General features: G+C 28.1%; 2 protein-coding genes across 2 annotated transcripts; one reads left to right on the top strand and one right to left on the bottom strand.

Moving 5' to 3' along the window:
- The first annotated feature begins 664 nt into the window (after positions 1-664).
- Positions 665-14,481, top strand: LOC130450981 (membrane-associated tyrosine- and threonine-specific cdc2-inhibitory kinase). The gene is made up of 7 exons (XM_056789750.1): positions 665-876; positions 973-1,093; positions 2,643-3,133; positions 3,533-3,740; positions 3,857-4,002; positions 4,880-4,998; positions 5,179-14,481. Exons 1-7 carry the CDS (start codon positions 802-804, stop codon positions 5,507-5,509), a joined length of 1,491 nt encoding a protein of 496 aa, XP_056645728.1. The 5' UTR covers positions 665-801; the 3' UTR covers positions 5,510-14,481.
- A 3,387-nt stretch (positions 14,482-17,868) lies between these two features.
- Positions 17,869-26,789, bottom strand: LOC130451388 (nuclear receptor subfamily 2 group C member 1-like). Its single transcript, XM_056790367.1, has 5 exons — positions 26,274-26,789; positions 25,855-26,046; positions 25,359-25,749; positions 24,089-24,481; positions 17,869-22,869 (listed from the first exon to the last, which is right to left on the bottom strand). Exons 1-5 carry the CDS (start codon positions 26,566-26,568, stop codon positions 22,671-22,673), a joined length of 1,470 nt encoding a protein of 489 aa, XP_056646345.1. The 5' UTR covers positions 26,569-26,789; the 3' UTR covers positions 17,869-22,670.
- Between the last annotated feature and the right edge of the window lie 987 nt (positions 26,790-27,776).

Genomic DNA, 27,776 nt, shown 5'->3' on the forward strand with positions numbered 1-27,776 from the left:
TATTAGATGCACATAACTGTCCAAATATAGAATACTACATGTTTATAACACATACGTTAAAGTTTGTGGCGAGTTAAGCGAAAGGCTGGTTGCATAGATATTATTATATAGCAAAAAAGTAACTAAATCAAGGAATAAGATCCATAGTACGCATTGTTGACAGACTTAATTCTGATTAACCAATAGTTATATTTCAATGTAAAAGAATATATGCTAGTTATCTCAAGCACATCTAAAGCCTATAATAAAATATGGAAACACTTTTTTTGGCATCCGTTATTACAGAACCAGAATATTTACTACAAATTAATAGATATTAATTGCACAAGTAACGGTACATGACGGTAATTATTCTTAACTCTATGTATATCCCTTTGTTTACATTCCCAAATTAATTCTGAGAAGTACTTGTAACTGCAGTTTTTTCAAAATCTTTTTCTATAGAGGATGTTGATTCATTTTTTTATAAGAATTTATAATAATATTTATAATAATATGTACACAGTAATATTTACTTACTTATTTAATAAATATGGAAACGAAATACTCGTTTGTAGTTATGAATGTATATATAAGGGAGTAACACATTATTCGAATATGCAATTATTTATTTTTACCCGTTTATAACTAATCATTTTCAACTGCTACCGAAATGACATCCACCATTACTCCTTTGTTGAGTTGACAACACCGCAGAAAACAAAAATGGTGGTTTATGCAAGCGTCATGTAAAAAAGAGAGTAAATTTCTCTTTGGTTTGTTTTGTTGTGATTTATTTATAGGACACTCTATGTTACAAAGATGGCAAATCGTAAGCGAGGAACATTTGCATTACCAGATGAATTGAAAACCGACGAGAAATTGTCAACTAAAAAGGTAATTTCACATGTTCCGACTTGTAGCCTCTGTTTTAAATTACTCAGCAATTTTCTTTTGGAATAACAGTACACTGTAATAACTTTATTTTATTAGGAGTTAGCTCAACGTAAAATACCTCCATGCCCACCGGTGCCTAATAAAATCTTTAGAAAAAGTATTCTTGCTTCCAATGGAGCTTTTGATAAACCTAAGGCTATATACTTCAACAACACAGGTAATGTTTTATTAATCATAGCTTAGAGTTTAATATAATTTCAATAATATTTTGTGCCATCAGACAAATCTGACAGTTGAATGTAAATTATTTTGTTTAAATGGTTCATTATTTTTTAGAAAGGTAGTTCTTATTAATTTACATTAGTTCAAATACTTCAAACTGGAACTATACGCTACTTTTATGACGTATTTAATGAGAATAGATATGATGAATATTTTTTTGTTTGAAAATACTAGACAAATATACATTACTATATATAAATAGTGAATATTGAAAGAAAATTTGTTCTCTAAAGTGAACCATGTGAAGTAATTCTTAATTCGCTAATTCAATTTTTCAGTAACTAGAATATTTTATTTTCTCGGGGATTTCAAAGCATGGTGTCATACTAATAAAATATTTATATATTATACCATGCCTAAGTTAATTTGTAATTTGAGTCAGCAGAGAGATTTATATTAATCGATTAAATAAAAAATCAGTATCAGTAATGACATCTAAATCAAATACAAGTGACAAAACGAACTATTATTTTATTTGACATGATACCTAAAGCTAAATTAAACAAATTAAATGTGTATCTTTGGTATTTATTTTTAGTTTCTTGAAACTTTGTTGGTATAATAAAAACTAAGTGAATTTGTATAAATTATTAATTAACAAAATACTTGCTTGAAACTCCTATAGATATTTGTTAATGTAAATTAAAATATTTAAGTGTTGAAATAAGTAGGTAGGTGAATATGAGTGAATATTTGGTCTCACTTGACTTTTAACTAAGATACTTTAAAGATTATCAATAAGTGTGACTGATCATTGTATTAGAAGAGTTCACTGAAAACAGTGTAAAATGTATTGGGATCATTTAAATTATATATATATATATATATATATATATATATATATATATATATATATATATATATATATATATATATGTATATATATATATGTATATATATATATATATATATATATATATATATATATATATATATATATATATAAAGCACTATCTAGCTGTAAAGATAAACAGCTAATAGGTTGTGTGTAGTGCCTTGGATTTATAATTTAGAAAAGCTATGGTGTTTAAGCAATAAATTTAGTTTCTAATTAGAACCACCCCAAAGTTAGTTCATATGCTGTGTAAAATTTAACATAAATTAAGGAACAAATCTGTGTTATTAAAAGCAAATTTGTATGCTTTGATGCAATATGATTATGGTTACTTGAATACATGATAAAATTGTGAATTTATGTCAGAATCAATAATAATGTTTTTTATGTAAATACAAATGTTCTTATATCATCAATTAGTTAATAGTTTTATTATGAAACAACAAAAATATTTGTCATGATCGCTTCTGCATATCATTGTTTCTTCGGTAGTTCTCTTGTAATTTGCATGAACAGAATATATTCACTTCATCATACCTAATTTATATTGAACAAAAATAAAAAATTGAACTTTCTAGTTCAATTGAATTAAAAATTCCAAAAAAATTATTGTAATTAATTCCATTAAAAACTGTTGATTTTTTTTTAGTTGAATTAAGTCCAAACTACAATCCAAACCTAGATGCGACATACTTTGAACAAATATACCCTTGTCACTCTCTAATTGGAGAAGGCAGTTTTGGTAAAGTTTATAGAGCAGAAGGGGCCTATGATAAACAACAATATGCTATAAAAAGACTGAAACCCATGATTAGTTTTCATGACAGATATGCTGAAATTAAAAATAACGAAAAAGTTGGTGTTCACCCAAACTGTGTTCAATTTTATATGGCATGGGAGGAAGGTTGTGAAGTGTTTATGTTGTTAGAAGCTTGTCAACTTAGTCTATCTGACTATGCAGCAAGGAATAGTGATATTCAGGAAGATTTATTATGGGACGTGCTTTATGATATGTGCCAAGCATTAAAATATTTACATGGAAAAGATTTGTTGCACTTAGATGTTAAACCAGGGAATATTATGATGAAAAATGGGCATTACAAACTTGCCGATTTTGGAATACTGGTTGATTTGAATTTAGTAAGTAGATAATTTGCTATGAACTCTTTCCTATGTATTTAGTACTGAATAGATACAATATATATTCTTTTTGAGCATGAAATACTAACATTGGAGCTCAAAGAGAAAATTTTAAACAATTGTGAGGGTACCTATACTCGACTGATGTCATCAATATCTGATTAAAATCTTTTAAACAATTTAAAAAATCATAACAGAAACCAAAGGCTTTCAATTCTTCTTTTGGTGAAATGTGGCAATCTATAGGTGCAAATATCTGAAGTGTTTACATATTTTTTATCTAATATTTAGAAAGAGGCTACATTAAAAACGATACAGTATAGTATGTAAGGTAATTTGTGGAAATAGTACATGAAACTGTTAATTTAGAGAATGCACATTTATTTAAGATTATTGCAGGCACCTAAAGGAATTAAATCTACATTGTCAGATGGTGATTCGAAATATTTAGCATTAGAAGTTCTTGAAGGTATATACACGCCTGCCTGTGATATTTTTGGACTAGGATTAAGTCTTATGGAATTATCAGCTGACTTAGAACTACCCAGTTATGGTCCTTTGTGGCAACAGCTTCGCCATGAAATCTTACCTCAGTCATTTTATGACAGTAAGTTGTTGATAAAATTAAAAATTATGGGATGTTTCAAATTTTACCATCAACTATTTCTTTTAGTTTACAGACAACTCTTGTAAATCATACCAACTAAAAAGCTTTATTTTTAGGGGTCTCTCTTGGATTTAAAGTGATTATTGAGCGCATGTTGAAACCTGAATATGAGAAAAGGCCATCAGCTGAAAAAATACTGAAATTCAATACCATGAAGACAATTCAGAAACGGGACAAAAAGAAACCCCGTAATAATTATGTGGTAAGTAAAAGAGAAAAATTCAATGAATCTCTTATCTCCAAACTTATTTAGTAGATTTGCATCACAAATAAATAGTCATTGTAATGAATTGTCAGCATAATCCAAAAAGGAATGCATTTATTCATTTAGCTTAGTCATCTGTTGCATGTATATTTGATAGATCAAGACCTGTATCGAATTGATATAAAAAAGGAATTTAAGTGAAGTAGTTGCTGGTTTAGTTTTATTAAGTATTTAGTTCATCCTTTGTTTTTGGAGGAAAATAAAAAATGTAGTTCTTATCATTCCATATTTTGTTACATTTCATAGATCCAGTTAAAAATTATATGTGTAGTAGCTAAAATTTGATGCAAAAATAGCATGGGCAAATAAGCATAAAGATTGAGTCCAGTAAAAATTTTTTGTTTAGAGAAATAAAGAAGTTTCAGATATTAAATTAAATAGATAACTTAAAAACTCCCTGCACACCCTTTATGGGACCCAACATATTATTTAGTAAAAAAATAAAACCACAGATATTTCTAGCACATGTAATATTTTATTCCAGTTTCTAACCAGCTTGTCCCTAAACTGCAAATCTAATCTTTATAAATATTATTTTAGTCTAAAAATAAAACTACTATTTTCTAGTGTGTTGTTTAACTTGATTCTTATATTTATTATATATACTCATAAACATGAACTTCACAATTATTTAGTGCATTGGAAGGAATGCTTTATTTACCTTTTATTTGATTTATAACAAATCAGTGGGGTGCGTTTTATATTTAATTGTAAATTGTAAACACTAAACGATCAATAATCAGATTCAGAATGATTTTGGTGGTTTCCTAATTTGAATAAAATGTTTCGACTTCTTAAATTTGTTGTCTTTTAGACGGACTTTGTGAATCAAGATGGTGAAGCTGACTTACTGGGAACAGATAATGAGAACAATAATTTGGAAACACCTCGATGTCAGTATCATGTAATGAATTATGAACCCTATGGACTTAGGTAAGTTATTCAAATGGTTTTTAAAGACATTTATATGGAACTCACATTCTTAATGCAATATTATTTCAAACACAATGTAAAGTGTTTTACACTAAATCAGTAGACAATGATTACTAGTGTAATTATGAATTCCAAAATTATATTCATGAAATTGAATTTGTATTATTGGATATTTTATAGATTATCATCTGAAGGTCCCCCCCGTTTCAACCTTAGTCCTAAGATTTTATTCTCTGATGAAAATCTTTGTGGAAAAACCAATTCTCCACTTTCCGCAGAAGAATTTTTCTCTTCTGCAAGAGAATCCAGCTTAAATTCTTCTGAAAACAGCATGTTAGCTGTTACACTAAACCAAACAGATGCTGTTCCTATGGAAACAGATGGTGATGCTGAAGGTGAAAAGAATTTGGTTGATTCAGAACTAATGTTTTCAGGTGACGAAGAGGAAATAATAACTTCGACTCCTATAACCCGTAGTAGACTCAGCCGAAAGATACTAACTTTTGATTAATATTTTTTTTTCACTAGTATTTTCTTGTGCCTAAGCTTGACACTGATATAGGTGGAAACAGTCAATATTAAAAATGACATTAAATAGGAACCAACTAATTTTAAAAATGGTAATATTTACTTTTATACATAACTTCAACTTTTAAATTAACAATTACAGATATGGAGAATAATATGTGCTCAATGGTTTCTGATATTTAATGAATTAAATAATTCTCAGATCCTTTCACACAATTTGCTTGGTAACAATAAGTACCAAAACTAAAAGTATAATAATATAAAAAAAGTAAAGTAATAAAATCAAAGGAGATCTTAATTAGAAATAAATCATGAAGTTATTCTATACTTGTATAAACTTTTCTTCAAAAGAAACACAAATTTTTCAGTTAAATTATTAATTTAACCAGCCTTACAATAGGGTACATGCATTTTTTTAAAAGTATTAATTTTTTGTTTATTTTATAAGTTCTTGATATGAAATAATGTCAGAAAGTAAAATTTTTAATTAAAAGTGAAAAATTAATATCTAAATATTTAATTGAAAATTGCAAAAATTTCAAATTTTTAACAACGTAAGAAAACGATTCTCATTGGTTTTCAATTGTGACGTCATATGTTTAATAAAAACATTGAGCAGTTGTCTGCTTGATGATCACGAGGTTATCATTACCGGCAACGTAGCGTGTGCTGTTATAGAACAGTTTCTATTTACAGTTACGTATAAATAAAACATTTTTTTATGTATAAGAATAAAGTGAATAAATGTTTTATATGTTAAATTCTTACATTATTAGATAATGACGTTAAAAATTAAAAGTATAATAAACTTTATTACTATATAATATTAAAATAAGTTAAATTTGAATGTTACTTAAATTAAAATGATCTTGTCAAGAAAAATAGTTATATCTCTCATGATCATCAAAACGACCAACACTTTCAAACCATTTTTGTTGTAGTATATTTGAATTTCTTGGCATCATAAAAAAACTTTAGCAGGTGTTTTGTCGTGGTATTTTTACATCCTAGCACAAAAGTCGAATTATATACCATTTTTCAGATTAATTAAGTTAACGCTTATTTTAGAATGAGTGAGAGAATTTACTTTGTATCATATGTTCAATGTTTATTTTATACCTATGACGTCACGCAAAATGGCGACCTTACTGAAATATTTAAACTACCTTTAAAATTTTTGAATTTTTAATAATTTTTCACTCTATCAAATCAAACTTGATCAAAGAATAAAAAAAATAAAAGTTGTATATAAACTATCGAAAATAATTTTTTTCTCAAACCATGCAAGTACCCTGTTTATTTTACACATAGTACAGTTACTAAAAATTACATTGTTCTTTCTTCCAGAAAGATATCAATAGAAATTTTATCAAACAGCAGTTAAAATCAGACACCTTTTGTTTTCCAATTAATATAAAAATTAATATTTGTTATCAAATTAGTTGGTCTACCAATGTTTAGAATAAATATAGCTAGTCGTGGAGATATAGTCATTTTTTTTTAAATATTTTGATATTAACTTTTTAAAAGTACAAATAGAACATTTTAAAAGTTGATATCCTAACAAACCACCTATCAAATGTTAATAAGCACAAGTTTATTCAGTCTTTTTTTTGATCTCGGACTTCACTGTACAGTTGTTTTGTATCAGTTGGTCACTTATATTTGCAGGAAAGACTGTTTTTGTTTTGTTTTTCTATTAATTTATTTTCTTGAGATCTAATATTTGTTGAGAGATATAATCAATATTAGAAATTTGTTGACGTTTGAGACAAGTTATTTTTTTTTCTGTATTTTTAATAGTTAGTAGGATCGGTTATGTTCCATTGGCTAACAGTTGAATATTTGTGTTAAAAACAAAATAAGTATTAATACTAAACAAGGTATTAATTTAAATTTTCCACATTAAAACGAAAGTAACACATGTAAAATTTTAAACCTATAAGACAGCTCTTTGCAGAATGGGAATATATTGATGATACAATTACTTTGAATAAAAAATTCAAAATTATAGTAAATGCAAATTCAACAGTATTATTTGTAAATTACTAAATATTTCAACTTTTGTTTTTTTTTTTCAAATGAACATATAATTGTAATCACCAGATTTTGCTACATCCAGTCTTAAGCTGAAAATTTTCCATTTGTGTATGCAGTTGTACATTTTTGATACTATTATATCACATTTTGTTCTCCACCACTATTATTGTCATTTTACTATTTTTCTTGAAAGATCCCTCAAGTAAACATAATATGTCATTTTTTTCTCTATTACGAAGAAATTAAGGTATTTTGCAATCAAATTATGATAATCATACATTTCTATAGTTCGTCTTCCGAATGTCCCACTGTTTTCATACTAGAATTAATTCTTCATGTTACTATAGTCCTTATCAATTCTCGTTTATTTCCTAATATTGTTTATTAGACAGACTAATGCATTTATGGATAATTGAGACCATAATTTTACCACTTCCAAGTTTATGCTCCTATATTTCGATCTCTCAAAAACCAAAAAAAGTTAATTTTTGAAGACAATATGATAATAGAAATAAGTTTTACCATGGTTTCTTGATATACGCCAATGGAACGTGAGTTTACTTGCGGAAAATTTTACTATTTGGTTTGTGATTGGAAATTCACAGTTACCAAAGAACTATTGTCACTAACAAAGTTTTGTTAACTTAGTAAAATTCACTTTGTTTGTAAGTTGCTTCCAATATGTCTTCCAAAGTAAAATAAATTCCTTGAGAATATCGAAATAACAATGTTTGTCACACCTTTAATATTGTTTCATAATCTATTGTATAGAAGGTTAAATAAGCTTAAGACAATGTATTTTTGTTAAGATTGTTAATTTGAATATATGTGCGTTTGTTTGAAATAAATAGAAAATGTTATGTTGTTTAGTTTTAGTATTACACATCTGTTCACGGGAATTATCGTCAGTTATTTTGCAGAATTTACATACATTTTTCTGTATACTTAAAACAAGTTCATTGTTTATTACGTTTTGGAGGTAATTTATTCATCTACCTGCACGCAATTTTTTTGCTCAACAGTTTTAAATATAAGTGTTCCAAATAGATGTATGTACAATCTAAAATCAAGAAGCACATAGGAATGTCAAGAATCTTCCACTCTTTCATTTGAAACACTAGAATATGTCTGCAGTGTCAGAAGAAAAGTAAAATATCAAAGTTGCCTCCTCAAATAAGAAGAGGACATTCCAATATTAAGCTGTTAAATTCCTGACTGGATATTACCTCATTAGGTAAGAGGTTTATCAAAAGACATCTTTCATTTCTGAGATTGTGGCTGAAGTAGTCCAAGATTACCATTCAAAAGAAGTTCTTTGATACTAGCATATTTTCTTAACATACATAAGGATATTTACCTGGCCCAGAAAACTAAGTACTGAACACATTACTACGTTTGAAAAACCAAATTATCATCTTCAATTTACCTTCGGTGTTTGAAGAAGATAGTTTGGTTATCTAAACATGTGTCAATCAGAGAGTGAATATCACGTAAGTTTCAAGAAATTCTCAGTTATCAACAAGTAATTATTTAAGACCACCAGATTAACGCCTCTTCCACGATGCTTCTGAAGTATAATAGGCACTACTTTGTTAAGCATTTGATTGTGACCAAAAATCGATCAAAACACATTTCTTTTTTGGGTGTATATTATCCAATAAACACTTTATTATATTTATAATAAACAGTTTTTTATTTCTAAAAACAAGTAATATTTTTCTCCAAATCTTGATAAATACTTTTAAGTTTCTTTTGATTACATTACAAAACTAGCACATATGTATGTAAATATCTGCAAGACATGTTTGGTTTTCGACAGTTTTTCAACTTGTTTCATGCACAAATTCATTTTTGTTAGAAAATTTATTGAATGTTTTCTTGAAAAAAACTGTATTATACTTATGATTGAAAGTTTGTTAATTATATGATTCATGTCACTATGAACACAGCTAGATCAACAAAGTGCTTCCATTTATTTTAGTCCTTAGTGATATAGTTGAAATCAATTGTTCGTAAATTACGCAAAATAGTTCCAAGATATTTTAAATTGTGATACTTATATTTCTAATGTCAGCTCGTTCACAACGTCAGTCATTCGCCTTTCCATTAGGGTTTTTAGGTAGGTACGTACCATTTAAAAATACTCAAGTTTAGCTGGAAGAAATTAGCAAAACAAAATGAAGTTAGTTTTCTACTGAAAGTTGCTTCTCTCCTACATAAAAAGTTTTTTCCAAGGTTCATGAAATTATATGTGCAATAATAACGGATTTCAAATTATACAGTCTAAAAATGAATTGTAAATTTATTATTTATCCTGTGTTCATAGTAAAGTGAAAGCCAATGTGTGCATAGATTATTATTCATACGTATCACACTCTTGAGAAATAGACAGTTTTTAATAATTTAATGATCACTCATAAGTTGTCTTTGAAACAATTTTGTACAAGCGTATTAAATAAACCACTTTAATTTGAACTAAAATTTCATATGATATCAATCAACATTATAGTTGGTTCCACATATTGTTTTCATATCTACTAAGTTTCTTCATACATATTGGCCTAACCAATCGATTGGTTTTATTTCATTCAACCAATAAATTAGAATTTGCTATCCAATTCATAAAGTCAAACTATGACATGTATCAATTTCTGATTGAATCATAAAATGGTATTATTATCTGGAAATAATCAATTTGGTAAACAGTTAAATTGAAAAGCTTTGTTGTTCCCATTTTGTTTTACATTAACGTTAGGAAAAAATTTTAATATCCCAAGTATAAACAAAAATACAAATCATTTAGTTATTCTATTCTTTTAGATAGTAATTATAGTTATTTTTAATTAACCCTTCCTCAGTTACTTGAAAGCCCTAATTATTAGTTAATTTTTTGGAATACTTCAGGGCAAAACTCTTCTATCACCTATTGGAAAATTTGTGGAGAGCTTGTGTCCGTTTTCAGAAATTTAATTTTGTCGAAATAAACAAAATTCTAGATAGTGCATTACTGGTCAAATTTAAAATTTAATTTTTCGAATCACCTGAAAATATTTACAGTCTCATTCAAGGTGAGATAATTTGAAATCTTTTCCTCTTCTGTCTGTTATTTATTGTTGGATTCTAGTTTTATTTTGTTTCTGTGTAAATATGAAACCAGTAGTAGTTGGGTGTTTTTACTATTTGGTATTGTAAAAACTCCACTTTATATATTTATACTTAAAATATACTAAACATAATGATAAAATAAATGGTCCAAGATCGTTGATATTTGATTATTTCCATTGTATGTATCACATGAAATGTCAGCTTACATTAAATTTATCAATGAATGTACAGTTTTGATGCTTCAATCAAATTGGCACACCCTCAATATTTTTTATAATATTCCCAACGCATTCTTTGTTAATTAATGAGTAGAAAATTTTGTTGGCAATTTTATTCATGTTTATTTGTGATTATTTCAGAAATTTGCTTTTGCGGGTAGTTTTTAGTGAGATTTATTATTCAAAATAAAAAATAATTTTGAAATAGTTATAAGTAGAAATCTTATTGCTTATTAATTCTAGTGTTATCATTATGTGTTAAATATCAAAAATATTTTGTTAAATTACTAAAACTGAAATCTCAATTATTGACACTGTAAAATAATATATTGATAGATTTCTATGTTTAAAAATCTAATAATACAATTTACCTTTTATAGAAGTGGCAAGTCATTCTTTTGGAACAATAGTAAGCTTTCAAAATATAGTTCAGTACTTACGCCTGGGTAAAATATTTTTTGAAACATAGAAATATTAATGTAAAAATCCAATCTATCAGTGTAAATTTCAGTTATTATTCCATAAAGTTGCCCAGATCACCAGATTTATCTTCTAACGATTCTTTCATATTTACAAAACATCCTTTAAAATTTCTTTAAGAGAATCACAAATGTTAACGAATTAAAGCTTAGCTCAATTATAATTGAGGAATTATTAAATTTCATGTTTATATTTTTAGAATTAATTTATTTCAAAACATCATGGCACACAACTATAATTTAAATTACTTGTGACATATTTTATCAAAAATAAACTTTAATTCAATAAATTATCGTTTTAAAATTTTTTTTGTGGACTCAATCTACACCTCAGCTCTAGTTTTAATATAACTAAGTTCGATGCTAACAAAATCACAGCAAAGTAGGGTACTCAGAGTGGAGTGAAAATCTAGTAGAACAGTCGAGTTTACATTGGTAGATTTGATTGTACAAAAATAACCTAGTGCCCCCTCAGTTTTTTAATAAATTTAAAAAAATAGAACACTCAAAATTTCATATTATTGTATAATGTCAATAATTGAAAATAAAACTATTAATCGTTAATGTATTGATTTAGTGTATTTAATATTTTAGCAAGTTATACTCAAATATAATACCAAATTGCACAGTCCAACTACAGTAATGATAACCAAAATGGAACTATTGTTAGTAACTGAAAATGAAGAATTCTTTTTATCCAATAAAAAAGATATGTAAATAGATTATCAAAAATAAGACCAAGTTGAAAAATATTTGCAGCAGTTGGTTTCCTATAGTCAAGCTGATTTATATATGCTATTCGATAATTTTCTATTTTTATAGAAAAAGGTTGTTTGGCTTTGGTCACCACTACCCAGATGGATGTTAATCACCAGATCCGAATTTTCATCATTTTCATTCCAAAAGGTATATATAATTTCTTACTGGTTTTCTATCAACGTTATGTATAAAATTGTTCCCAATTATATCATAACAAAGAAATTCGTTTAATTAATAAATTATCTTAATAAAAAATAACCAAACATATGCATATAGGCTTAAAGTTTAGTCTACTGGAGAAATCAAAAACGAGAAACTTTTTTGACTAAGAAAAATAAAATAACAACTTCATTTCAATTTATCTTTAATTGAGTATACCATTCCAGATAATATTGAGAACATTAAAAAAGAACAGTCCTGTTCGAATACGATTTATATCTTTGATGATTTTTACTCACAAAGGGCAACTTAACATGGTGCAAGATATTGCAATTAATTGCTAGAAATGTCAACATATGGCATATGATGAATCTTGCACGTTATTGGGACATTATGCAATTATCTTACCATTGCATCTTGGCTGCCACTAACTAACCAAAACTAACTATTGTATCATCCATGAGGTCGATAACGCTCCAAAATTAACGTGACAAATATCTAAACAAATAAATAAGAAAATTCTACAACACTCCACCTTTGTAAGATAAAGACATGTACATACAGGGTGTTCAGAAACTCCTTTGTGGTAAGCAAATGACAAATGTTATTTTATGACCAACTAACCGAAATTACCTTTATCCCTTTAAAGACGAAGCTAGCAATTCAGTTTTTTTAATAAATCCCAAAAAAGTAGCTACCTACAAATTTCAAGCTTGGTCTATAGTAAACAAATTTTCACTTCAGGCTTATACAATTTATCAACTTTGTAGGTAGATATACGTGAAAAACTGATTTGACAGCGTAATTTTCAACGGGCGCTAGCTCGCTTCGGACGAACTTAGATAAATGTAAATTATGTTAGATGGACATAAAATCATATAATTTACGTTTGGCAGGAAATAATTGGGAAATTATCAAGAGAAGATATAACTAATCATATTAAAGTTGCATTGCTTAATAATAAAATTATTAAATTGTCGTCAAAACTTCTGCATGTTCATAGTGATGATCTATGGATTCAAAATATACTATAAAAGTTGTGGGAGCAGCATTACTTTTTTATAATCTACAAAATTTACGAAAACAGACCCAAGTATCACGAGAACCCATGTCTGCATTGGGGTCTGTGGATTTTGTCTGTAGCAACTGCAATATCCGGTGCTTGTATGTTCCTTTACATTGTGATATGTATTCTATATGAATGTTACATAGTAACGTTTTTAATGGGTGATCTGGGCTTAGTCTTACTTAATGTGTAATGCAGTATAGGGTGATCCTGTAATGCAATCCCAATATATTATTTTCATCTACCAAATCATATTACGACCTGTTAGTTAATCAATATTTTTTAAATATTTTAAATAATTTTACCATAACTGAATATCTATTTTTAGGTCCTTCCATTAATATTCAATACTGATAATAACATAATTTAATAGAAAAAATATTGGGTTACAAATTCATTGCTAAACATCCAATAAATTTAGGATTTTGTTACAGAATATGGCCAATTACTGTATTAGCTACTAATGATTTGTGCACATTTTGAATTTTAAGACAAAGTTAAAATACAAATCACGCAAAGAAGAATTTTTATGTTTATTTATGTAAATGAATCATATTTAATACTTTCATATATTTCGAGTTATTTTCTTGTTTTAGATGTGAAAAAATGTCAGTTAAATTCAAAATATGTTTTATTTTAGCTGCTGATATAATTCACCCTTTTGTAATATTTTAATTCAATAACCACCAAAATACATACAGTGATCCAGAATTATGTATCCTAATCACTCCTAAAATATGGAAGCTATTTTATCAAATATTTTAAATTCATGTTATAAAGAAGTATTCTCAATTTAGAAATTATTGTACATAATTCTGGGCCAACTTATAGATATTATACACTGCCAATATAACAATTTCTGCAGCTATACACTAACGATATAACTATGTTTTCATAAAATGTCTATTACCAGTATTCATTATTAGAAAGCAGCATAATTTACCTCTTTTGTCAAATGTATAAGACAGTATTGGCACTCATTTAAGAAATACCTGTTTATTTTCTTAGATCACGGTGGTTCATGTGATTTTAGTCTAATAGTAGTTTTAGTTTTAACACCTATTTATGAAAGAATATTTTATACTTTTATTTTAATCATTTTTGTTAATAAATTGTTTCTTTACTTTAACCCTTGTTTTATTTATCAAAGTACTCTGACCTTGTATTATGTCGAAATTATTTTTGGATTTGACCGACAACAATCACCAAGACACATTTTGTACTTTCAACAATTTTGGAACAAAATATTTGGGAAGAAACCTTTTATTCGAAAAGTACCTAACTTATAATTAATGATAATAATAATATTTCAAGTACCAGAATATAGAAATGTAATTATCAGGAACAAAAACATGAGAGCTGACGTACATGCACCAATAAATTGTAAATTTATATCCTTCTTGGACTTTTCCAGATTTTTATATCATGACGGTTGTTTTAATAGAATTTATTCAAACTATTGAAAATGAAATATTGAAGCTTTGAGAATTATTTAAATAAAAGGTGCTGATGATGACAAAGCTAAAAATTATATTGTGAACATATATGTACAGAAACATAAAAAAAGTTTGTCAAACAGGAAATTAACTGAAAAATATGCTATTGAGTAAAGTTGAAATTATCATAGATAATTGTACTCTTTCCTAAAATTATTTGAATATAGTTAAGGAGTAAATGAACTTAGTAATACCACAAAGTGTGTGCACTTGATGTATACAGTGAGTTCGAAAGCAGTGGGATAAAATTATATTCATCTACTTTTCAACTATTTTCTGACACATTACATCTAAGTTGGAATTTCTGGAACCATTGATGATATTAATACTGAACACACTGTTTACACTACCACTACACCAACACTCACAAATACGCTGTCTGACGCGCGTCTCTCTTCAGCATGAAGATGATAATTTGGTTATCGAAACGCGCATCAGACAGTGTTGGTGTAGTGTAACAGTGTATTCATTACATCACATGTGTTCACAAATCATTAGCTATCAAAGCTATTTTTCAACACGCATTTATTAGCCTCACTTGAATGTGGGTTTGTGAGCTTGTTTGTTTGTAACTCTCCTTTGTGGCTTATTACTGTTAGTATATCCTACCACTTTAATTCCGTTCGTTAGCCAAGCGGATTAAGGCGTCAACCCCCGGATTCGGCGGTCATGGATTCAAATCCAGTTCACGCTGTAAAAACATTTTGTAAATTTTCTCTTTACAAACAAATTTTACAACTGTATCAGTATTTTACTTTATACTCTAAAATTTAACACCTTAAATTTTATTATGTTGGTCGAGAAGAATTTTACATCCGTCTTCCCTCTGTTGGATATTTACAATAGTAATGACCAGAACTTGAAAAATTTTATTTTTAAAATAAGCTGAAAATAATAATGAATGAAAAATTCTAATATTATTTTGAAAAAAGTGTATGGCTCTATGTTCCATATTTCTCGTGCCGACTCTTTTCTCACTAATACTATTTTTCATTCATTATTGTTTTAAAAATTATTTCTAATTTTTTAGTTTGATGTCCTTTAAACGCGTATTTTTTATGTTTTTTTAACTATATTTATACATTTGAAACCGAATTTTGGCTAAAGGCTCACATAAATGATTAATTAAAAATAATATTATAGAACGACAAAAATGCGAAATATAACTTTCTGTTTCATATGAAATGAATTTAATTATATTATAAAATATTACACATAAACTGTTTAACATTTCTACACGTTAGTAATCATCGTTTTATTGGATCTGTAGAAAATGTTCAGGCGGGGTAGTGCGTATTTTTGAATGTAGGTGTCACCGCAAAAATGAATCCTCTGGTGATCTGTCCAGCCTATGGAGTGTAGAGAAGGAGGAACATCTCTGGGTTAAAAAATGTGAGCTGATTTTTGATGGGAAAATAGGTGGCGCTGATTATAGAGGGTATTCGCTTGAATTTTACGCGCTGATTTGAAAATAACTGTATAGTAATGCTTTAAATAATGCACCGTGATAATGAAATTAGTAGTATTAAAATAGTGAAACGATTAACAAAACAGAATCTCGTTAAATTAACTTTATTATTTAGCTATTTATTTGGTTGAGATAATACATATATTCTAATATGAAAAAAAGTAGAATCATGTAACAATAATGAAATAGTATAAAAAAAACATTTTGGTTCATTAAAATAAAATATTGAATTTTATCCGTAACTAATATAATAATTATAGCCATATAATTAGATCAATAAAAATAATAGAATAATAAAAAAAATATTTCGGTGCATAAAAATAAAATATTGAATTTCAACTAATATAATAGTTATAGTCATATAAAAATATCAATAAGAATAATAAAATAATTGAAAATAAAACATTTTGGTTCATAGAAATAAAATATTGAACTCTATCCGCAACAAATATAATAATTATAGTTTTGTTAAAATATCATTGGTAATTAGCTTATGCAAGCAGGTACAGAAATATATCAAGTTCTTAATAAAAATAAAAATCTAATAAGATATTAAGGATTGCACAGCTTTTCACATGAATATAATCAAACGTCAGTCACAACTTTGATAATTTCTTATACAGTAAGTGTTTAACTTCAGATCTCAATCCCATAGTACAATCAGCGCCACGTATTATCCCTACAGAATTCAGACCATATTTTAAACGTACCGTCCATAAGAGATGTTCCTCCTTCTCTACACTCCATAGTCCAGCCAATCAATTGGACTCTATTTAAATCCACAGCCCCGAAAAATATTGGTTTACGCGCTTATAATAATATGGGGGTTTGAGAATTATGATCCTCTAATTGATAGTTATTACTTTCTAAGGTGGGATTAATTATTGGATCAATAATGTCTAACATCTAAAATTTTTAAATAAGAAATTCCATTGATATTTCTGTCAATAAATAACTGTCCAATAATAAAAATCTGATAAATTTATCACAAAATGAAGAGGACGAATAGGATCATCCTCGTTTAATTCATGCACTAACCTTATTTTATAAGGATAAAATATATGGGATACAATACTAGATACCAAAACATCAGATCCTCGAAGTAGTTGTCTCAAACTGCCGATTTTTAATTTGGAAATGATTCAATACAACCACATCAACAGCTTCATTTTGCACTGGACGTTGTACTTCGTCGCTTGTAGCTTTCAACTCATCTACTTATTGCATAATATAGTCAAAAGTGAAATTATGTGTTATTCCTGTATTCAACAAATAAATTAATCAATACAAAACACCTTGCTATTGACATTAAAAGATTGATGGGGGGCTCCAGGGAGTTGCATTTTGGTTATGAATTTTTCAGGAAAATTCGCCTCCATCATAATAAAATTTGACATTTTTTTTTAATTTCGATAAAAATCTTGGGGGGTCAAGCATTGTTGGAGCATATACTTTAAATAAGATCATTGTCAACCTCATAATTCATTGATTCAGATTTGTTTCATACTTAATATGCATTGAAGTTTGGTATTGGTAAAAATAAACACAAATGTATAAGTAAAAAATATGTATTGCAATTCCAAAATACATTTACACTGTTGTCAGAGTATATACAATATTGTCTAAATATATTAAATCCAAAGGCACGTCACCTTTTGCGATTATCACATAGTGAAAATGTGCATTGCACTAAAATATATCATTATTATTTAACCAACGTTGCAACAATATGTAAATAATTACAAACATGGTATTCAGTAATTGTTTGAAAAAAACGGCTTATCATAAATTAGCTTATCTTTAGAAAAAGTCAAAGGAACTACTAGTACTAATGCAATGCCGGACCAGAGATAATAAATATGTAATTTTTTGTTTGTTACGTATATAGAATTTCTAGAGACTTATTTTATAGGCTTGAGGTTTTATTGAATTACTATTTATTTTCTGTTATAGAACAAACACATTAGATGGTTTATTTAGTGAAGAAAAGTATTTCAAGGAAAATAACTCTATTTTATATAAATCACATCCCGGAAAATCTTACAGGTGTGCAGAGTTACTTTAGATATAGGGTACGTTTACAAATTACGTAAGGCTCGTTGAGTGGTGGGTGGAGTTGAATACTCATTGAGGGTGAGATTCACTTGACCTTACGTGAGGTTTGTTCCAAAAATGTCTCTAAATTTGTCAATTGATTATCAACCTTAAAGATGATGCCATATGATTATTACTGTTCATCATCAGTAAGAGATCAATTGAAGAACAGAGTTTGTATTACTTGTGGAATGTATTTTGCATCGAAGAAAGAAGCAATTGCGCACATGTTGGGCCATAGAACCAAAGCATAAAAAAATTGCATCCAATGCTATCTTAAAATCAAGAAAAAATGATAAAATGTATGTTATTGAGAATTCAAATAATGAAAAAGATATTGATTGTGAATGGATCGATAGCGAAGATGTGGAAGTAATTTTTAAAAGGTGTTCTTTAGATTAAAGATAATGAAATAATTTATAATAGCTATGATGTATGCAAGTATAATTAATTATTTCATTTCCAAGTAGTGTCATTATATAAGAATTGTTTACTGTGATTTGAACTCTTAAATATATAAATATTTTCAACCATATTTCTTACGTAAGAGAGGGGGGTGGATATCTTCAAACCTGACATTTCCTTAAATGGAGGTAGGGCACATCCAATATTCCAAAAAAATACCTTACATAATTTGTAAACGTTCCCATATCCCCTTGGTTTGCAGATGACATCCAATTACTTAATGTGATTGACCATGTTTGTTCGATTGATTTCATTATGACAAGGTGCCGAAACAACTCAATTTCACAAGTTGCATTGCTGGAGGACTTAATGCCTAATTCGTAAAATAATTAGTGAACAAAAAAATTCCGAAATACACTTAATCTTTAACATACATATTTTTAATATAATTACTAATGTTTGTGCCAACATTAAAAATATCTACTAAAAAATCTAACACAATATTCCTCAAGACAACTTGATTTGCACAGGAATTTGAAATAGTCATTTTTAAAAATACACAATTGAATATAATTTAATTCTTTTGGGGACATTATATATATAGTAATCGAATAACTGGAAGAAAGTTTTAGGTATTATTATGAGATTGGAAAATTATTATATGCAATGACTATAAATCGCTTGTAATAGCACGAAGATAATAAGCAACTCGAAAGGGATTCTTGAGAACTGAATGTCTCTGTTCTTTTTTCCAAACACGCAAAAATTTACATTCTATGAGTAATATATTGCAGCTCAATATGCTGCAATTGCACTTCTTTCTCCAGCTACTAGATTATTCTTCTAAGATGGAACTCCGCTGCGCCTTTAAGTTCTAAGGAGTTGATGGGGGTTACGCTGAAGTAGATTTGGACAAATCTAACGAAACATTTTTGAGAAAACGAATTCAATCTTGAATACTATTAAAGAAGACACTTGGTTGGAAAAATATCATAGGCATATAAATAAGCATAAACTAAAATTTTACAAGGAATTAAAGACTTATCGACTTGACACCTACAATAGGTGTCCAAAATGAATTGCTCACTTTATTACAATATTGGTCGCTGTTTCATTGTGTTTTGCTCAAGTATTTTATAATACTGATACCCCGAACTGAATATGTCAATCATAAACTAACTTGTTTATGCAATAAGATAATTTTTAATAATTTTTATCCTTCAACTTGCTGGATTTTCAAACATTAGTCACTTTACTTAGTCAGCCGCATTAAATCTTAGTAAAAATTTGGCATTAAATAAATATCTTAGTAAATATATTAAAAATTCTAGGAAGAAATTGAACTTAAATAATACTTCATTCCAATATTTCAACTACAACTACAAAAACCAAAAGGAAAAAGATTCACATAGAGAAGCTATTCGAAATTTAGCACAAGCTACAGCAACAAAAAAATATTAAAATAGACTAGACATTATTTTAATTTACATCATTGGATATTTTAAACAAGCTTATTAATTTTATAGTGTTACTATAAAAAATGTGAACACCATATTATTATTGTCAGTAGATCAACTCTGCTTTATGATATAATCAAGACCGTTCTTAAATACTTTCAGAAACCTCACCAAGTTTCATCTTGGCAGCTTATGATGATATATTTATAAAAATGGGCATAACTTAATAATTTATATTAAATGTTCTTAAGCCAGTGACCTATACATTTATGTGAATTTAACTTTAAAAATTAGTTTCAGTTGAACACTTTTTCACTCTTTTCAGAATTTCGCTTCCATAAATGAACTTTCACGAGTTGTACCGTGCTGGAAATTTGTCTAGACTAAATTACAAATCACCCTCTTTGATTGAATCCAATAAACGAATAACTACCTAACCCCATCTCTCTCTTGATAATGGCTTCAAAATCGGAGCCGAAACGTCGAGAATTTTCAAAATTCACTCGCGGTTCAACCCGTAAACCTAGTTCTTTTGTTGATAATTCTGCCCGCGGAATCCTTTTCGAACATGACTTTTTGCGAAGAAGGCAGACTTGGAATCAGATCATTTCCCAGTATAACGAGCAAATAATCAACCTAACCCTTCCCCGATTCTGTTGATTATGGCTTGAGTTGAATGTTGAAACCCAACTCCCAGCGCGATTCAACTCTCGTTCATTTTTACATATATACAATAAAAATATTACACAATAAATTTGAAAATTACTCTTCTGATATTTTCAACATCCCATTAAGATCAATAAATGGATAAAAAATATGTCATTCTTTGGCAAAAGTTTTAAACCTACATTACTTTTGATAATTAGATATAAAATTGAAGAAATTTGCTATATCAACCAATATTTATTATTATTCATTGGAAATATTAATAAAGGCATGTTCTCATGGTCCAAATTTTGTTGAATCAATATAAGTTTACTCATTTCCGAGAAGACAGTCAAATTTAAAAATTAATAAACCTTTTTCATTAATGAAAAAGCGTCGAATGATTTAGGTAGATTTGTGTATACAAGAAAGCTTTGAATGTTAAAGCACGTGAAAACACACTTTGCTATCAGCCTGTCATTAATATGTAATTAATAACATACACTTATATAAATACTTAATATTTCACACGGATTTCTGGTATTTTCTTCCTATCGGCTCATGTGAGTTTTGCTCGTATTCACCGTGAGCACCACATAAAAAAATTGTTGGAAAAAGCTGCTAAATGTTTTATTTAACGTGAGAAAAAGTATAAGACGCCAGTATTTTGAATGAGACTATTTATTTTGAGGAGAAATCCATTTGCAATCTAGAAATAAAAGGATGGAAAGGAATACGACTGCTAGAAATGTCCAAATTCAGAAAAAAAATAGCACCATGTTGAAAGTTCGTGAAAACACTTACTTTGAATAAATTTTATTTTATGTTCTTAGTCTAAATTTCAATATTCTTGTAATTTTTTGTTTAATTCTTAACTTTATACTTTACTCACTTACTTTATAGCGGCATCAATTATTACTTCATTATTTTGAAATAAAAAAATTTCGAAAATAGTGCCTAGTATCGTTTTTAGCAAAAATACCTCTTTGGTATGGAATTGAATGATCTTCCAGTTCACTTGAAAATTTGATTAATAAATCTAACGTTAAAAAAGTGATATTTAATAAAACTTGGTACGAGCCATCTATCTAGCGCTCTCTACGAGTAAGATATAAAGAAAATGCATGGAATGCATATCAGCTTTAAAAATATTTTCGTAAAAAATTTCATTTCCATGTTGCCATGGTGTTACGAAAATGTTTTACTAAGCAAACCCCAATTATTTTTCAGTTTTCTACCTACTCTAGAGACCGAGTAATACCAGTTTTCTCATTCTGAATATAAAACTTTGTATTTTATTCAAATAGCAAACTTGAATGCTGCATGATATAAATTTGCCATGATTTAATATATAACAAAATTTATTCAATTTTTAAAAAGTTCAAATATTTCTTCAGTTATCTTTTATGTTACAAGACTACCTGTTGATATCAAAAGATTATAAAAACATACTTGTCAAAATAATATAAGTACAAAAACACATATAAGTAGAAGTTAAATCACCATATCTTCAATGAAAATTTAATTTACATTCGTTAAAGAGTTCTTCCCAAATAAATATTATCAAAATTGAACAATGACGTAGATATGGCGGAATAAAAAGGGAAATTACCCTGCAGACACAAATAAAATCATACAGTTAAAATATGCCTATATCCCTCATTACACATTATCGACGTCAATGCATTTAGTTAAAGGAAATATTGTGGTTATACAAACTACTTAGAATTCCATCAAAGGATTAAATTTGCACTTATTTACAAAAAAAATCATCTAGATGATGCTCCATTTTTACTTGTCTATTATTACTCGAGGAAGATGTAGTGTTTCCCATTTTCAAAATATATGGTACAACATTATCAATTTGAACCTGTCCGATTAAGCCAGCAAAGAATAATTCTTCCAAGATACTCGATTCAATTGCTCTTAAGGGTGGTAAACATAGTAGTAACCTACAAAAAAAATAAAACATATACAAAGCTTGCTCAGTATTGATTTTTTATAAATCAATAATGTTTTTGTAACTATTTGTAAAATCTTAATTCTCACATGGGGATCAAAACCTCTTTTTTTTAATAATTTGAAACAAAACCATAAATGAAGCAGTAATTGGAACACCACCCAGAATAAGTGCAACGGAAATAGGTACGGGAGAAATTTTTTATATAGAGTTTAAAACATTCGTAAATATGAATCCCAAACTGGACCATTTACATCCACCCTGACAGCAGTTGGCTGAAGTAAAAGTTTAGCCAAGAGGTTTCGGATAAGTTTACTGTACTTAACCCAATAAAATGCTTTTTCAAAATATAAACGTTTTTACTTCGTCCTTTCCTGAGAACCAGCACAGAAAGTAGTTCTATTTCTACTCTAAGCACACAGTTTACTACAACTATATGTGTTCTTTTTGGAAACCACCATACCCATACTGACAATTACGCTGTTAGACATGGCTTCGATAACTAAGTTATTATATTCAGAAGCCGAAAGTAAACTGTTTATCTCTGATTTCTGAAGAAAATTGTTGTTATTAAAAGAGAGTCAGACAGTAAAATTGTGGTAGTAAACTACATGTTTGGTATGAATATGAACGGTTCCAGAAACTCCGACTTAATATTTCTCCTCTCCAGAAATGTTAAATAGAGAATTAAATGAAATAGTAAAACATGATATAAATTACATTTTATCTATTATTTAACCACCCTATATCCAAAGTGAGAGACAACTTCAACTAAGACAGTAACTTATTGCATGATTGTAATAGTAACCAAACTTATTGATGTAGTTTTAATGTAGTTAATAGAATTTGGGTGGGTATTATAAAAAATCCCAGTACCTAGCATCTTTTCAACAGCCCTTAAGTAGATTTTCATAAAGAGATCCATCAACTTATTATTATTATGTGAAAGACTTTGCTACTCAGCTAAGAGCTGGTATCATTTACCTATCCTAGATTCAAAGTATCAAAAATATTTTTATTATTAACATTATAAAAGGATAAATAATGAAACATAGACATATGTAAACCTTAAAAATAATTTGAAAATTAACATTAACACAAAATAAATAGTATTTGATTAGATAAATTCATGCAATTTTTTATTTATTTCAGCATGCATCTTTTCAATTGTGTGTTAAGGAATTTAGTATTTTTCAATTTTCATAGCTTACCGTGGAAATCTGTCATTATCATCAGGAAAATTGATAGTTAAATAAGTTCTTAATCCCTGGAATGATTTTTCTTGCAACTTTTCAATAGGTTTCCTTAATAATATATCTGGCTGGTCGGCAGAAAATAAAGTTATAGCTTTTAAATAGGCATATTCCTGCTCATTTACATGAAGCCTATTCATTGTAGTAACAAAATCTTGAAGTTTCACTATATGATCTGTGACCTGTTTCACTTTTGTAGCAGTCATTTTATCCTGAGCTATGGATGCATGTAAGTGGCTTATTAGAGCTGAGAGAATTGTTGATAATGATAGTGATTGTGAACATTGAGCCAATCCTAGAGTGAACAGTTCTGACCAGCAATTTTTTAGAAGACAAATCTGCGTTTCGGAACTAAAACCAACAATTATTTTTGACATAAATAGAAAATCATTAAAAAGAAAAAAAACTACTGAAGGTACTTTAAAAATATATGAATAATAGCTGTCCAAAATAACAATGGTTGAATGAGTTTATTAGATACCTCATACAAACTAAACAAATGTCTAAGAATGAAGAGAGTGATATAAAATATCCAAACATGAAAAATTTTAAAAACAATACAAGATCCAATGAAGGAAATTATAACAAAGGATCAGACAGGGGTGGATTTATCTTGGATCTACCTTAAAAATTCTAGAAGTCCATTGGTTCAAATTTACCCGAGTACAAAAGTAAAAACAATGTTAATTCAATTAACAAATTACAATTAACTATTAGATGAATAACATTTCTAAAATAGTTAAAATTCTCCAGTTCTAAATATACTTAACCCAACATCAAAACATAGAGTGCTTTTTATGATGCCCTGTTATAAAATGGTTCAGTACTTAATACAACTTTTAAGTGAGACTACTCATGAAGGACATTTAGTTTTAGTTATAAAGTAGCTATTATATATTAAGTTATCATGTTTGGTTTTCTTTTTGCATATAGTACTACTGAAAACACCAGTTCAGAGTGTATGGAATTTGTACATCAGCAAATCCGTTTTCCCACATGGCTCATCCATCTTTGAAAACAAAAATACCACCATCATATACATATATAGTTTCAAGCATTAATCAATACCATAAAAACCAAAAAAATATTAGAAGTCATATAAAAAACTGACATTATATAAGTGATTTCTTGACAAATATGCTTGTATATCAATCAAATAATTTGTTGTGTACTAAATTTATTAAATATATAGATAGTGAAAACTAACAAACATCGTAATATATATTACCTTAAATGCTGAAATGCTGAAATATTTTTAGCCCAATATACTGATAAAAATAATAATCTAGAACCACTTTCACAAATATAGTGGATATTTAAATAAGGTGGCACAGGTCCTGGTATCAACAAATTGAAAGACATATTTTGCTCTTGGAGAATAGGTCCATCATAATCAAAACACTTCTCTTCACTCGTTAATGTATTTAAATCTGTCCCATTTAAGCACTGTACTCTAGCCATAGTATCTAAAGCTTTTGAAATAAGTTGTTTGTCTCTTGCACTAGATAGGGCATCACTAAGTTCAGTACTAGCATTAATACTATCCATTGAAACATCATCCTCAACACTGGCTTGACTTGGAGATAGGTGAAAAGATTCTGAAGCTGTAGTACTATTAGCTAAAAATATGTATTTAATAATTTATATACAACACCCAAGTAATGGAATGAGAGTACAAAGGTTAAATATGTATATATATTTTTGGAAATAGATATATAGCTTACCAATTCTTTTATTTAAAAATTGCAATCCCAAATCACTAGGACAGAACGGAGGAAGAAGGCCATACTCCGAGTTCAAATCTTTTCTAATAAAAATTTTATTTACAGCATTTACAGCATTTTGGTTAAACTTAATCTCAGAATTATTTAAGAATTCTTTTTTATCAATAATAGGTTTTCTTTCATGTTGTACAGCTGAAAAAGTATTAAGAAAATCTGAAAAACGATTCATACAGCTACAATGTTGAAGATATAAAATACATGTATCATAAAGATCTCATAACTTTTTTCACAAGTTATGAAATTATAATACATATGTTACTACAAAATACATAAACTATCTCTCCCGCTCTCACAAATTAATTGCCAAGTTATATTTATACTGCTAGAGAAATAAGTATTTTTTATAATAAATAACTTACAATCACTTCTCATTCCACAAGCGAGACATTTCTGAAGCCTACAATATTGACATCTATTCCTATGATGTTTGGTAACCTCACAGTTTTGACTGCCTCTGCACTGATATCCTAATTGCTTACGGATTGACCTCTTGAAGAAGCCTTTGCATCCCTCGCAAGAAATAGCTCCATAATGCCTACCAGAAGCTCGGTCACCACAAACAACACAAAGTTCAACAGTTAAACACATGTTATTAGAACTATTTCTGTTTTTGTCCACCAACATTTCTGTTTTTATGGTTTGCTCCATATCCATATTATTCTAGGAACTACATAAACATTTAAATTATAAACTATCAAAATTTCATGGTTTGTTTTTATTTTCAGTTGTTGCACTTAATATGAGCAAAATTACTTTGTTTTGCTAATAGCTAATAAATTGCTGTTCGACCTTTCATTGAACATAAGAATAGAATGAGTACATTGAATAAGGTTCATGACCTTACACCTGCCACTCTCTATAGGTAAAAAAATGATGCAGACTAACCATTTGACCTATTCTTTCGCGGGAAATTTAAAAAAAATATGCCACCCACATACTTTTTAAATAACTACATAGTTCAATTGGTCTGTTTAATAAAATGCATTGATTTTATGATTTATTGATGATTCTTTTTTATATTATTACCAATGTAATAATGAGGTAGAAAAAATCGAAAACAATGAAAAATTCAATCTGTACACACGCTTATTAAGTACCGAAATGATAATACTAGTACAGAAACATGTACAAAATATAAGCTTCTATTTTATTTTCAAGGTTTCTAACAGGAATGTTGAAGACAAGTGATGGTTTCTAACTAAAATTCTTTATTTTGGATTAAAATGGTCAATTATTTATATTATCTACATTTACGATCATAGGCGCCGACATTTAAAAACAATCCCACAAGAATAGAGATGGGCTTATTGTATAATTAGCACGTCACTGAAACTGAATTAAGCATATCTTAATATTTTTGCTGGTACTTTAGCTACTTAGGTGTTATTCTTTACCAATTTCAATTTCATTCGGGATTACTCATCTGGCTATTTCCAATATTGCATTGTAATCGGTTTATTGATTAGTAATCATTTTTAGTCGCTACTTATAGACTAAAGTAATCGTTTCTCGTCTATTTTATATATGAAAAAAGTAATTTTTTTGATTAAAATTGTTTGGTAAGTTGGGCATAACTTTATTTTACAAACTAGAAAAACTTTTATAAATGATATCTTCTGGGCTATTTCAATTGGGTGTTTTTCCAAGTTCTATTGTTGGAAGTTTGGTTCCCTTTATTGTTAAGCCTTTGACGGCTTCTGTCGTTTCGTCTAGATTTATTTTCAATATATATTTTTTTAAAGGCCTCTTTAGCGTGGTAATGTGCATTTTTATCTTCGATTTTTATTGAACAGTAATACAGTATCTTATTTATATGTACCCTGGGTATACAAAGAAAGGAAAATACGAACAAACATAAAATT

Source organism: Diorhabda sublineata, chromosome X (assembly GCF_026230105.1).
Source record: "Diorhabda sublineata isolate icDioSubl1.1 chromosome X, icDioSubl1.1, whole genome shotgun sequence".
NCBI lineage: Eukaryota > Metazoa > Arthropoda > Insecta > Coleoptera > Chrysomelidae > Diorhabda > Diorhabda sublineata.